The sequence below is a fragment of the Zootoca vivipara genome, chromosome Z2 (assembly GCF_965207765.1).
Source record: "Zootoca vivipara chromosome Z2, rZooViv2.hap1.1, whole genome shotgun sequence".
NCBI lineage: Eukaryota > Metazoa > Chordata > Lepidosauria > Squamata > Lacertidae > Zootoca > Zootoca vivipara.
The window spans coordinates 32232532-32247334 of NC_142585.1; the positions used below are offsets into that span (position 1 = coordinate 32232532).

Below are 14803 nucleotides of genomic sequence, written 5' to 3' on the forward strand. Positions count from 1 at the left end.
GAGCTTCTAAACCACTGTCTATTCTTATGTGCAGGATAGTGATCAGAAATTTCCTTCTGTAACCAAAACACTTGGTAAGATTTCTTAGACTTCACCTTCTGCTCAGTGTCATTTTGTAGCTTCCATGGTATATTCCTTTATATTTTTTGTTTTTAATGTTGTACATACATTTCTCTTTCTCTTTTTAAAAATTGTCTTACTGTGTTATACAGAAACTGCTTAGATGGTGTTCCCCCCCCAATAAAGCAATAGATAATTATTGATGATGATCCTGTTGTCATGGTGCCCAACCAAGTGACTATTAGAACCTGGGAGGTGACTATCTGGGAAGTGACCCCAGAACCTCTCACCTTGCTCTAATCTCAGCTTGGAAAGGGCTGCATCTAATCATGTGAGACAGCAGAGGGAACTCTCCCATGCCAGGCAGAGAGCCCCCGAGTTGTCTCCCCAGAAGCTTACCCATTCAGGCCATCATTGCATTTCCCGTGGATGCAGGGGTTGCTGTTGCACTCATTGACTTCCGAGAGGCACATGGGATCATGGTAGCCCTCTGGGCAGACGCAAACGAAGCCGTTGATGCCGTCCCTGCAGGTGCCTCCGTTGTGGCAAGGGTTACTGGCACATTCATCAATGTTGATGTTGCACATCCTCCCTGTGAGGTTTGGGTAAGAGAAAGAGGTCAGAGGCTGGCCCAGTGTCACAACCCAGAACCAATCACCATAGCCGTAAAGAAAACCCAATACAGTGCAAGAATGGCTTCCCTGCATTGCACTGTAACGCAACCATTGTTGGTTTAGGTCCCTTTCAACTCCACAATTCTATGGTTCTATGATCCCATGCTGCTCCTATCCCACCCCCCGTCCTCACCTGCATATCCAGGCTCACAGGTGCACTCGTAGCTATTGATTTTGTCGATGCACTTGCCATAGTCACACGGATTGCTGGCACAGTCATCCACGTTGACCTCGCAATTGGGCCCTTAATAATAAGAATAAGAATAAGAATTTATTTATATGCCATCCATCTGACTGGGTTGGCCCAGGCACTCTGGGTGGCTTCCAACAGATTAAAACATCAAACACAGTAAAACATCAAACATTAAAAACTTCCCTATACAGGGCTGCCTTCAGATGTCTTCTAAAAGTCAGATATTTATCTCCTTGACATCTGCTGGGAGGGCATTCCATTGGGTGGGCATGGCTGCTGAGAAGGCCTTCTGCCTAATTCCCTTAACCTCACTTCTCACAATGAGATCCTTGGAGCTGGATCTCAGTTTCCAGGCTGAGCGATAGGGGAACCAAGCTGGAACCAAGCAACAAGGGGCTGATTGAGCCTCTCACCTGAGGAAGGCTGCAGCATTTGAGACTTTTCAGTTTAAAGAAAAGGCAAGAGGGGGCATGGTAGAAATTTGCAAAATTACACATGGCATGGGGAAAGTGAACAGAGCAAAGCTTTTCTCCCTCTTTTGTAATGCTGGAACTCTGTGGGCATCCAATGGAGCTGAATGATAGAAGATTTGGAACAGATAAAAGAAAGGACTTCTTCTGTCATCAGTGAAACTCGCTCCCAATGAAGGCAGTGATGCCCATCAACTTGCATAGCTTTAAAAGGGGATTAGTCAAATTCATGGAGGAGGAGAGGGCTATTGATGGCCACTAGCTATAAAGACTATGTTCTGCCTCTACAGTTGAGAGGCAGCAATGCTTCTCAATACCAGTTGCTGGAAACCACTGGTGTGGGGAGGGCTTTTGTCCTCCTTGCTAACCACTTTAAGAACAGGACACTGGACTAGATGGATACCCTTTGGCCTAATCCTGCAGGCTCTTCTTATGCTCCTATTTCCTGCTTGTGGGATTCTCACTGGGACATCCTCAAGTGGGCATGAGGTGCTGCCACGCTGCCGGATCAATTCCTTGCAAGTATAGAATGGAGATGATGTAGCCCTTGCAAAAATGGGGAGCAATTCCCATAGCTAATCTATGTGTTGAGTGCAGAAGTACTTTCCTTTGTCTGCCCTGAGCCTTTGCCTTCCCTAAACATCCCTTAGGATTTTATTTTATTTTTTTACAAAAAGACTTCTGCAGCGAACACCCCTAGGAGCTCTTACCTGTTGTCCCTTTGAGGCAGAGGCAGTTATAAGCATTGTTCCGATCCTGACAGGTGCCCCCATTCTTGCAAGGCTGGCTCTGGCACTCGTTGATGTTCATGTCACAGAGACGCCCCGTGTAGCCTGGCTGGCAGAGGCAGGTGAAGGTGGCAATGCCATCTTGGCAGGTCCCATAGTGGCAAGGGTCTGGGTCACACTCGTTAATGTCAGTCTCACAGTGGGGGCCAGAAAAGCCTGAGGAGGAGGCAACACCAAGCAGGTCATGACAATCAGTCCGTCAGTCAATCAATCAATCAATAAATTGGGAGTCACCCCAACACAGATCTTTTTCTGTTTTGTTTTATACTGGGCCCTCCCCAACCCCAATATGCTATTGTTTTTACTTATGTATACAAGAAGCAACAATGAATATTAACCATGCCATCCTGCAGAAGCACCAAATGTCCATTTAATTACAATTAACTTCAAAGATTTCAGTTTTTAAACAAATGTACACTGTACCATTCCACAAGTTGCCAGGTGTCCTCAGAGGCCTATAACCATGCTCTATTGATGTTGCATATATATCACAGAACTATACCAGGTTGATTGAACAGTAGTGGCTTGATTGTTAGTTTGACACTCTTGGACGTGTTGTCCATTTGTGCATTAATATTAAACCCCAGACTTGTGAGGTCCATATATGAAACACGTTTGCACTTAAGAGTCTACCTTTCTGTTGGTTTTAATGCATGTGCTATTTCCTTATAAGTTGCTTTGAGTTATTTTTTGTAAAAAAGCAACTTGTAAGCTTAATAAACAACAACAAAAACCAACTCAGGGCAACCCATAGGCAACTTGCAATTGAGTTTTAAAACTGTTAAAAACTTTTAAAAACTTTTCAAATTCTATCAACTGCTGAGCAGCCTGGGCAGGGGGCAGGGAGAGGAAAGTCTTAACTACCGTAGGCACTGAAAAGATGTCAATGTCTGCAGCAGGTGGGTTTCACTTGAGAAAGCATTCCAGAGGTTGGTGGGGCACAGCTAAAAGGACTCTTGTGGCCACCTTCTGAGCCTCCTCTCTCTAAGGGAGAGCCTGATCACAGAACACCAGTATGACCAGTCCTTACAGGAGTCATAGGTGGCTCTTCTCATTCCTGTGACCTTGAAGCTGGTTTGGAATCAGCGGCTGGTGCAGGAAGTGGAGGCCAGTCGAACTGCGCAACTCACCCCTGCAGGAGGCAGTGACAGCCACCAACCTGGATGGCTTTAAAAGAGGATTGGGCAGATTCATGGAGAAGGAAGAGGAAGAGGTTTATCAGCGGCTACTAGCCATGATGGCTGCACCCTTCCTCCACGGTCAGAGGCAGCAATGCTTCTGAATCCCATTTGCTGGAAACCACAGGAAGGGAGAGTTGCTCTTGTGCTCAGGTCCTGATTGTGGGCCACTGTGGTTGGTCACTCTGCAAACAGCATGCTAGATGGCCAGATCCAAGTGGCTCACTTTATGTTCCTATGTAATGGTCTGACTTAGCATGAGGCAGCTTCCTATACAGATGAGTTCCTGGGGAAGCCCCCACAGAGAGCCTGGGGCCCAGAAGCTGAACCAAACACACACCAAGTGCCCTTGAGCCCAGCAGCTAACAACCCCTTTGCCCGGCGGCGTGGCCAAGACATGGATAGGGGGACCCTGGCTGCAAAGGGAAGACAGCGCGTGGCAAGAGGATTTGGAGGGGAGGTTCCCTAACGATCAGAAGAAGGAGAAGGAGCCCCACCCCCCTCCCTACTGCCTCCCAACTGAATGCAAAGAGAGCCTGGCTTTGTCCCTGGGAGCGCACAATGGCTCCCCTTGCACAGACTACCCCTTTCTTCCTGCCTTTCGCAGGAGGCCAGAGGCAGCCTCTTTCCCCACTTCGTCTGCATGCAGCTCAGAGAGGCTGGCCTTGGAATCCAAAAGGGCAGGACCAGGAGGGGAGGGGGAGGTGCAAAAGGGGTGGGTGTGTGCGGGTTCGGCTGGGACAAACGGCTGCATGTACGGCTGCCTGTATGGAGGGATAATAGCAACTGAGAAGTGCCGGGAGACAGAGGAGGGAGGAGGACAAAAGCCCAGAGTGGGGGGGGGAGGAAGAGGGGTGGGGGGTGGGGTTGGAAGGAAGACAAAGTCAGGCTTTGACTGTTCCCCCCCTCCCCACAGGCCTCCCCCATCAACGAAATCCACATCTCAGCTTTTCATCCGCGAGACCAAGATGCTCATTAGAGACTGTTCAGCTGGAAGATTTTTAGCGGGAGGACCCCCACAAAAGCACCTCTGTTCACTGCTGCCGGCTCATGGCGTCGGCTTTGTCCCCAAACCTACTTGAGTTTCACTCATCAAGTGCGCACGGCCCCTGCTACCCCCCCCCCCAAAAAAACCACCCTGTGTGTATGTGGGTTTGGAAATGGCCTGTTTTTTTTGTTTTTGTTTTTGTATTGCTCCGTCCCCGCTTTCACCTTTGCGGGGAGGCGAGGGGCCCAAGAAGGAAGGAGGAGACCAAAGGCAAGGACCCCAACGGCTGGCACACAACATCCCCCTTCCCCAAGAATGTTTGGCTTTCAGCCGAGGTGAGGAGGGGGCTGCCTCCATTGTGTCAGGTGCTGCACAGAGCAAAACTCACAAGGAGTGGGGGAGGGAGAGAGAGAATGGAAACAGAGTCCAAATATTTTCCGGGGGGGGGGGGGATGCCGCCAGTTGTCGGTGCCAGGGACCCTGGCATTGCACCAGTCAATAATCAGGGTTGCTGCTCCTCCCCTCCTGAAAGCATTTCTAGGTTGCAAGCTGGACTGAGACCCATCTAGGCCTTTCAGAAACATCTGAGGAAGTGTCATGGTGGCATCTGCTTGGTATGCAAAAGGCCCCTGGGCTCAATCCCCACATTTATCTCCAGGTATGGCTGGAATATCTCCTGCCTGAAAACTCTGGAGTGCCATTGCTGCCAGCCAGTGTGGACTGAGCTAGAGGGACCAATGGCATCAGTAGAAGGCTGGTAAACTGCTGCCTCTCAGGCTACTGTCAGAGGCACAGAAGCAGGACTGAGGTTTATTTTAAACACACACAGACAAAGAGAGAATAGGCAGTAGGCCTGGCTTTACGAGCAAAGTGTGTGTTAGACTCATGTCTGATGAAATGCAGAAAAAGAAAAATTAGACACTACTCAGTGCAAACAATAATGAATTAGATGCACAAAGGGTCAGTCTCAGTATATGGCACCCACAACGTAACTATTTAACTCAGCCCTTCCGTCAGAACTATGAGGACTAGAATCTTACTTTATTCTTAGGGGAAGGGTCGGAGCTCTGTGGTATATAGCCCCTGGAATCTCCAGGTAGCCCTCTTCCAGTAAAAGCCCTTATTCACCTGGGGATATGGGCAATTTTAATGACACTGTTGTTAACAATGTTCAGTCCGTGCTTTACGGTGTGTGTGTTTTGTTTTACAATTCTTACTTGTTCCAACATTGTGTAACATTCTCTACTATGTTGTGCTATTTTGCATTACTTTGCAGTATACTTTGGAACTCCCTGCCTAGTGACTTCAGGCAACCACATTCACTGTACTCTTTCTGGCACCTGTTAAAAACATTTTTGTTTAGACAGGCCTAACCAGGTATTTAGAAAGTTTATGTAAGCTTTAGTTCACTGTGCTTTTAACCTTTAAAAAAGTTCTTAAATTATTGCTGTTTATTCTTCTTACTGATAATTTGTTTTAAGCATTTTTGTGCTGCACAGAAAGGTTTTGTTTTCAATCAAGGCATGTTACGAAATATATACTAAAGCACATTAGAGACTTTCTTTTAGCACAAAGCGATATAAAAGTCTAATAAATCAAATCCCTTTGCGTGCAATGAAATACATTATTTCCGCAATGGCCTGCCCCCTTGCCCCAGAATCCCCGCCCTCCAGAAGAGGTCAGAGATCCCACACCCCCAACCCTGCTTACCTTCAGTGCATTCACAGGTGTAGGCACTGGGGCCATCAACACACTTGGCACCATTCTTGCACGGGGTGCTGGCACACTCATCAATATCATATTGGCACAGGTGGCCATTGAAACCTGCCAGGAAACAAAAGAGGCTGAGCTTGGCCTGAGCACGGACTTCAGGATGGCCGAGACCCCTGCAGTGGTCACCCTCCTCCTCTCCCTTGCTGATAAGGAACAAGTATGGCTCCCACCTCTTCCACAGGTGAGAAGCCTCTTCTTGCCCAGTCACCTGTGACAAGTAAGGCATTCCTCTAGGTAACCAGAAAGGGAGACGGTAGGGGCTTTAGGAAAGGGGCTGTGGCTTTAGTGAGAGTGTCACTGCTTTGCATGCAGAAGGTCCCAGGTTCAGTCCCAGGCTGCATGAAACCACTGGAGTGTTGTTGCTGCCTGTCAGTGGGCACAATACTGAACTAGATACTAGAAACCTTGGCATAGGGAGGGCTCTTGTGCTTAGATCCTGCTTGCAGGCTTCCCATATGGGCATCAGGTTGACCACAAGTGAGAACAGGATGCTGGCATAGAGGGGCGCCAGTGGCCTGATCCAGCAGCCAGGCCCTTCTTAAGTTCGGTTTTAGTTCTACTCAAGGTAGACCTATTGGAAATTACGGGCATTCCTAACTTCAGTTTTCAATTATTCTACTCTTCAGTAGGGCTTCGCTGGCAACAACCCCTTTGTGCACATCTTTATCTAGTCAGGATGCAGTCCAGACACCCTGCTTGAATTTCCCAGTCACTTTTATTTTTAAAAAAAGGAGTACCCAAGGGACAGTCAGAGGAGTTGGGAATAAAAGCCAAAAAACCTTTTCTGTGAAATATCTTGATGAATAGGCTGTCATTATACACTTCACAGCTGCCTTCCCACAAACATCCTCAGCCCCAAAGTGGGGCGGGGGACGGGACGGACCCAGTTCGGGGCGGACAATTACGTTAACTCTTTTGATTTTCCATAAACTGGAGGGTAAAGCTGCATCCCCCCCCCATCCTCAATCCCTTAAAAATGTCCAGAAATGTGAAAATGCAAACTGACAGATGGGCATTGCCCCCCCCCCTTCCAAGATCTTGTCCTGTCTCTGGAAATCTTCTCTAGAGAGCGTAAAAAGCCTGTCATGGGGGCTTGGCTGCCCCCTTTTTTTCAGTTGCCCCACTTGGCACAGTGCCCAGGTGCGAAAGCGACAGCCAACTCTCTGCTGTCTCCAGCACCTTCTTAGTTACACATTTTGTTTCTGGGAAGTTTGCAGCACCGAAGCAGTAGAAATCTGCTCCACTTCACTACAGAAAGTCAATATGACTTCTCTCTCTCTCTCTCTCTCTCTCTCTCTCTCTCTCTCTCTCTCTCTCTCTCTCCCCCCCCCCCCCCCGGCACTCTCTGGCCACCATACATTTTAAGTAGACTGCTTTCCCCCAAGAAATCCTGGGAACTATAGTTTGTTCAGGGGGTTGAGTTGTTAGGCAACCCCCCGTATTCCCCTTACAGGGCTACAATTCCTAGAGCAGTTTAACCATCAATGCCTCTCCAAAGTGAACTCAGTAAACTGTAGTTCCGTGAAGGGAATACAGTAGAGGGGTTTCCTAGGAACTTTTAGCACCCTGAACAAACTGCAGCTCCCAGGTTTCTTTGGGGGAAGCCATGACTCTTCAAAGTAGAAACATAGTGCTTTATGGTGTGAATGTGGGGCTTTCTTCTCCCCCCCCTCTCTCTCTCACACACACGGACCCCTATGGGTTTTCACACACCCCTCCATGCACACAGAAACTCTTCCAACTGGACGCTGAAGGGTAGGGAACACCTTCAAACCCTCTTCTTGCTAGTAAATCGTGGCTTGTTGTGGCAACTACTCCACAACAACACTTGGGGTGCCAGCCCTCTGCATGGTGGGGCTCTGCTCTCCCTCCATTCAGCCCCCAAATCAAGTTTTTCAGGGCCTTCTCTCTCCATCGCCATGGAGACAGCTGCCTGGGGTTCTGAATGGGTGCTGGACTGGCTCTCCCTGAGAACATCTTATTTAGATCTACAGAGGAGGAGGAGGAGGAAAGCCCGGCCTCTCAACTTCAAAAAGCCCCCCCCAGCCCCATTTCATGGATTATCTGGCCCTCTCTCCCATTCTCTCATTCTGTTGACTGCAACACCTCATTTATATCCATCCAGCCTTCCTCTCATTCGGCCTCTCCCAGCTTCCCAGTGCTCCCCCTCTCCAAATTATTCCCCAACTTGGGGGGGGGGGGCTTTACAAGTGCAAATCTTGTTCCTGCCATTATTTAAATTGATCCTCGCTCCCTCGCTTTCATTCTGTCTCCCAGATGAAGGAGGAAGTAGAGCTTGGCTTGAAGGTCTCTTTATGCTGAGAGGAGAGGTGTGTGCCTTTGCTGTTCTGAGTTGCACAAAAAGGGGGTGTCTTGAGTGGGGCAAAACAAGCCCCAAAGTAGCGGCCCCTTCTAATCAGCAGGGTAGAACCCCTAACCCCAGCCCTCAGCATCTTAGCTCTGCAAAAGTGGCACAGAGGCTTGTTGTGCAGCCGGTGTAACATAAACTTCAGCTATGTTTACATGGCAGTCTATTCCATGGGTAGGCAAATTAAGGTTCAGGGGCCAGATCCGGCCCAATCGCCTTCTAAATCCGGCCCGTGGACGGTCCAGGAATCAGCGTGTTTTTACATTAGTAGAATGTGTCCTTTTATTTAAAATGCATCTCTGGGTTATTTGTGGGGCATAGGAATTTGTTCTTTTTTTTCTTTTCTTTTCAAAATATAGTCTGCCCCCCCTGCCCCCACAAGGTCTGAGGGACAGTGGGCCAGCGCCCTGCTGAAAAAGTTTGCTGACCCCTGGTCTACTCCCTTCTCCTGACATTTCCCCAACTGCTAGTTTCCATGTTATATTTGAGCTTTCACACGATGTAAATCCACTTCCAGGAATATAGTGCAAGGCTGCAATCCCAGCACAGTTTATCCCACTTTCCTGAAGTTTCCCTAACTGCTGATTCCTGCATTATAGATGAGCTTTAACATGGCGAAGAAGCCACCTCTAGAAATCTAGTGGAATGTAGAGCAAGTTTTAACATGTATCTCTGTGTTACTTGCTTCCAGAAGAAAAGTCTGTTTGCAAATAACACAGAAATGAGTGTGAAACCTCCACTGTATTCTACTATATCTCTGGCTTTTATCACATGCGAAAGTTCAAAAATAACACAGAGGAAACGTCATGAAGGCAAAATAAACCACCAAGTGAATGCAACCTCTAAAAAGGTAACAGGATCCACAAAGGTCATTGGTGTTTTTTCTGTGGTCACAACTACTTACCCTGAATTATATTTGCCGTTAGGAATCTTGTAATGACAAAGCAATTTTACACACACACACACACACACACACACACACACACACACACACACACACCATATGATAAACTCAGCTTCTCCATAGGGCAGGCACTGAGCAAGAGCACAAAACCAGTCCTGTCTGCCTGAAGATGAGTGTGCCTGGGTGATTCCCAAGCTTCCCAGCCCACACTCCTCTCATCCACACATGACGTGCACACCAGGGCTCTGAGCACAACAGCACCATCCTTGCTAGCCATCCCCCAGCAACTGGCATTTAGAGACACAACACCTCTGATGCAGGGGGTGGGGGATCCTTCTGTCCTGAACACAGTGCAAATTCTGTCTGTGCAAGGCAGCTTTCTATTTAAACCTGCCCTTTATTTAGAATCACGAGGTCTAGCAATCTTACTTCCTTTTTTAAGGGAAAAAGCTACCAGTGGCATGGAGCTTCTGCTTTGCATACACAAGGTTCAAAACCCCAGGGTTCAACCCCTGGTGGCTTCTTTAGGTAAGGCTAGGAGACACCCCCTGCCTAAGGTAAACTGGACCTCTAGACCCAGAGGTTTCCTTTACTTACCAGGGCTAACAGCAGTGGCAGCCACCACCCCCTCCAACACTCCTTCAAAGACAGGGCAACCCACTTCTCAACACCACATTCCTCCACCTCAAATGCAGGCGTGGAGCCCCTTGGTACTGCCAGAATTAAGAGACATCAGAGGAGAAGCATCCAATTTCCCCCGAGCTGCCCACTCTGAGCGTATTTCAAACCTGCCAGCGAGGGTTGCCTCTGGGTGGTGGATTAACTGCAGCTCCGTTCTCACTACAAAGGCTTTGCACTGAAGGCGGAGAGATCGATGGCCCTCCACCCCCCACCCTACCCCACTCCAGTAGTACCTCTGGGGCACTCGCAGGCAAACTCATTGATCTTGTCCACACAGTTCCCGTTGTGCAGGCAAGGGCTGCTGGCGCACTCGTCTGTGTTGATCTCACAGTAGATGCCCTCGTAGCCTGAAAGGAGTTTCCCGACAAGGAAAGAAAAGGTAAGCCTAAAGGTGCTCCCTCGATGCATGCAGAGAGGACAGCACACCTATAGCAGAAAAAGCTTCGTGCCTCAAAGAGCCAGCAGCAAATGGCTCAAGCCGAACTTTGGCCAAGCCAGCTCCTCCTTTGGCTTTATGGTGGAGGAGAGACTCCTGGTTGCAGTGCATCAACACATATCAGGACTGCTCTTGTTCAGGATGTGATGCAGTGTGTGTGTGTGTGCGCGCGCGCATGCCTAAGCGGGGCTCTCCCACCCCCTTCCTTAACCAGCTGCAACACAACAGCCCTGCAGTGTTGCCAATGGGTCTTACTCTCTGGTATTTGCTGCCACCTTCCAACCTCCCACTCACTCCTGCAGCCCAGAAGGGAGGGGATCTGGGGTGCACCAAGGCAATAACTTTTTAAAAGGCTCTGAGCCTGTGCATCCAGACTAGGGTCAAAGCAGCTTGCTTGTTTCCTTGGCAGACCCTCTTAAACGTCCTAAAACCCAGGCACTCAAACACCAAAGCACCCTGTGTTTTAGGAGGCAGCTCCCTTACAAGTTGAATAATGTACACTCTTGAATGTGTAAATGCAGCCCAAACACCCAGAGTCTCTCCCAGATCTCAGAAGAGCATGGTGATCTGTTTCATGGGGTTCCCACCTGCCCCTCTTCCTAAGATCAGAAGGAAATGTCCTTCCCCCGTGGTCCCACCCTAGAGGGAGGCACAGCTTATGGCAACAAGAGACAGGGCCTTTTCAGTAGCTGCACCAACCTTATGACTTTACTTCACTGGTAGGGAAGAAGTCCAGGTGTTGCAACCGTCGAAGCAGAATATGCCCATAGACCACCTTTCTCCCAGGCATCAGGCTTCACACAGTGCAAGCACAAACTGATACACAAATAGGTTGTACCAGAGGCTGTTAATGTGCTGCTGGGCCACCAGCTCCCAGCATCATTCACAGGCACTGGCTATGCTGAGAGTCGGGTTTGATGCAGTGGTTAAGAGTGTTGACTAGGACCTGGGAGAGATCGGGGTTAAAATCCCCACCCACCCCAACTTGGCCACAAAGCTTTCCAGATAGGACCTTGGGAGCCAGTCACTGCCTCTTATCTTAAGCCCAACCTCACAGGGTTGTTAAATTAAATGAGGAGCAGAGGAAGAACCATGCATGCCACCTTGAACTCCTTCGGGGTGGAGTGGGGGAGAGAAGGTGGGGTTTCATTACAATTAGTGAATAATAAAGGGAGTTGGGAGTTCAACAACACCTAGAGCACACTGTTCGGGATACCCCCTGGGTGGTACATAGAACTGGACACTCACCTGGCATGCAAATGCAGTGGAAGACCCCAATCTGGTCCAGGCAGGTGGCATCATTCTGGCAGGGGTTTGAGGAGCACTCATTCACATCAATCTCACAGCGGGGGCCAGAGTAGCCTTGCTGGCACTGGCATTCGAAGGAGCCCTCTGTGTTGAGGCACTTCCCCGCATGCTCACAGGGGTTGGCACCTGTTGGGTTCAGAACCATTAAAAAGACCTAATCAGCATTCTATATTAGCCTTACTGGTTTCCCGAGTTTGTACTGAACTGTGTTAATTCTGTACTACTCCATTGTTCGCCTTTGCTTTATTCTATATGCTGTCGTGAGCTTTTCGATACGAGAAATATTGTTTACTCATTTGTAACACTGTTGTTGTCGTCGTCGTGAGATGCTCCGAGCTCGGCACTGCCATTGTGCTCCCCCCCCTTCCAGAAAGCGGCAAACAAATATTAAATCAAATCCAAATTGAACACACACAAAAAAAACACAGAGAAGAGAAGCAGTAGCTCCCAATGGAAGCAACACAGCATGGCCATGGATCGGGACCTCCCAGCCTGCACCTTTCTGGCTCCTGGGCTTGTCCTTCCGCAAACCCTCTGTTTGCATGTAGTCTCCTGAGCTGGGCTTCAGGATTTCACTGTACTCCTTGAGTATTTCTTATGATGACCTGCTCTAGCCATCTCCCTATTTTGGGGGATCCAAATGTTGCTAAATAATGCAGTGTTAACTCTGGGCAGAATCAATGTCCTTCCATATCCCAAGTGCTGTGGGACAGCAGGTATGCTGGCTCCCCTCTTTCCTTTAAGGTTATTATGCCCCTTTTAACTGTCAGGAGCTGGAATCCACAAAACACTGTATTTCCGTTCTGCAATTACTAAACTGGAGTTTGGCAGCAGAATAAATTTGGCCCCTTTGCTGACCAAGGTCAGTTCAACTTTATGTTACAAATCTAATGGAAGTGAAAAACATAAACAAAGGCATCAATGGCAGCTAAATTTCTATCGGTGAGAAAAACCCAACACCTGAAACCAAGAGAGAGTAACTCTGTCAGCTGGATTTCCAGCATTGCAGGGGGTTGGGCTAGATGTCCTTGGGGGGGGGTCCCTTCAAACTCTACGATTCTAACTTGAGATTACAGTTGTTGTTGTTCTGCAGTTTGTTATCTGCTTTGCTCTGAAGTCCTTGTGTGAGGCATGCTTTTTTTAATTTCCTGTGTGTTGACTGTATTACGTTGGGTTTCACGCTAGAACAGACTACCCAGGTCCCTTTCCACTGGTTTCTCTCCCCGCCAAGTCCTCCCTGTGCCCACTTACCAAGCGAGCATTCATCCACATCCTGGTTGCAGGCAGGCCCCATGTAGCCAGAGGGGCAGGTGCAGATGGCCTTCCCAGTGACTGGGTTGGTGTCGCAGTTGGACCCATCATTGCAAGGGTTGCTGATGCAAGCATCGTTGAGGTGGCACAGCAGACCTGCAAGGAAACGGGCACAGGTGCTTAGAGAAGAATGCTTGCAGGGGGGCTCCAACCCTCCCTCTCTCAAAAGTGCCATGGCCACCCACCCCCAAGTGGAACCCCTGGTTTCGTGTACCAACGGGGGGAGGGAGCTGGGACCTTCCGTTCATCTCCCTCGATCCGCACCTGTCCGTCCGTGAGGGCACTCGCAGTAGAAAGAGGCCACGCGATCGTGGCAGGTGGCTCCCACGAAGCAGGCAGCGTTGGCGCAGTCGTCAATGTTCTCGCTGCAGTCCTCGCCTGTCCAGCCGTTGACACAGACACAGTTGTAGCTGCCATGGGTGTTGTGGCACGTGCCGCCGTTCTGGCAGGCATTGGGGATCAGTTGGCACTCGTCCACATCCTCTGCACAGTACTGGCCTGGAAGAGGTTCACAGAATCATAGAATTGGAAGAGTTGGAAGGGTCCCAAGGGGGTGGTCATCTAGTCCGCAGGAATCGCAGTGGGGCGGAGTAAAGAGATGACTTGGACATCATCTTTGCCCTCATTGTCAAAACCCAGCAAACTTATTTAACTTCTATAACGCAAGGTACTCAGTAACAATCGTGATCATTTTAAGAGTGGGTTGTTTACAGCTAAGTCCTATGCAGAGAGCTGACCTACTAAAATTTGGGTGACCTGACCGAGTCAAATTCACCCATTTCAATGGGCCTACTTTGAGGCGTAATGTGGGATAAGCCCCAGCAACATTATTAGTGGTAGCAAGAGCAACAACAACAATAAAATGGCAATAACAACACAAATATTGCGTATTTCATAAATTTCAACATAAATCTGTAAAGGTCTGCAAGTTCATTAAAATCTTGGCATCTTAGGTGTTCCCTATGAACAGAGAATGGATTGGAAGGGTGCAGTTGAGCCAGTCTTCAAACCCTGACCATGACCCTCCCTGGAGCCAAACCCCCACCTGTCCCCTTGTCCCCCACCCAAAGATCTTGGCCTTCATTCCCTACCTGTCCATTCAGGGGGGCACTGACAGTTGTAGGTGTTCACCCCGTCCACGCAGGTCCCCCCATTCTTGCAGTTGTTCCCTGGGCAGTCGTTGAGATTTTCCTCACAGTTCTGACCAGCAAAACCTGCCAGGTGTTTGAAGGTGGGGAAAGAAAAAGAAAAAGGGGAAAGGAAGAAAACATGTGTCAGACCTGGCTTTTAGCCCCCTCTGACAATGGGGGAGAAACAGCAGTCTCTGTTACTTAGTGGCAGAGGATGCAAAAGTGCTCAGCTTGCCGGAAACCCTCAAGCATATTCATCCAGTGCTTTTCCAGCTGCACTGGCTTGCGGTGGAGCACAGGGTCAGATTTAAGGTGTTGGTTTGGACCTTTAAAGCCCTTTGCGGCCTAAGACCCTTTTACCTACAGGACCGTGTCTCCCGGTATGCCCCACGGAGGACCTTAAGGTCCATAAATAGCAACACCCTAGAGGTCCCGGGCCCTAAGGAAGTCCGATTAGCCTCAACCAGAGCCAGGGCCTTTTCAACACTGGCTCCGACCTGATGGAACGCTCTGTCTCATAAGACCAGGGCCCTGCGGGATC

At 49.1% G+C, this 14803-nt stretch overlaps 1 protein-coding gene across 1 annotated transcript in view; it reads right to left on the bottom strand.

Moving 5' to 3' along the window:
- Window positions 1-14803, bottom strand: part of NOTCH1 (notch receptor 1) — an 89187-nt gene that overhangs the window by 32640 nt on the left and 41744 nt on the right. The window contains exons 5-13 of the mRNA XM_088664726.1: window positions 14224-14346; window positions 13397-13630; window positions 13073-13228; window positions 11762-11947; window positions 10311-10424; window positions 6062-6175; window positions 2108-2341; window positions 868-978; window positions 460-652 (exon numbers count right to left, since the gene is read on the bottom strand). Coding sequence (XP_088520852.1) covers window positions 460-652; window positions 868-978; window positions 2108-2341; window positions 6062-6175; window positions 10311-10424; window positions 11762-11947; window positions 13073-13228; window positions 13397-13630; window positions 14224-14346 — 1465 coding nt within the window. The remainder of the gene's footprint in view (window positions 1-459; window positions 653-867; window positions 979-2107; window positions 2342-6061; window positions 6176-10310; window positions 10425-11761; window positions 11948-13072; window positions 13229-13396; window positions 13631-14223; window positions 14347-14803) is intronic.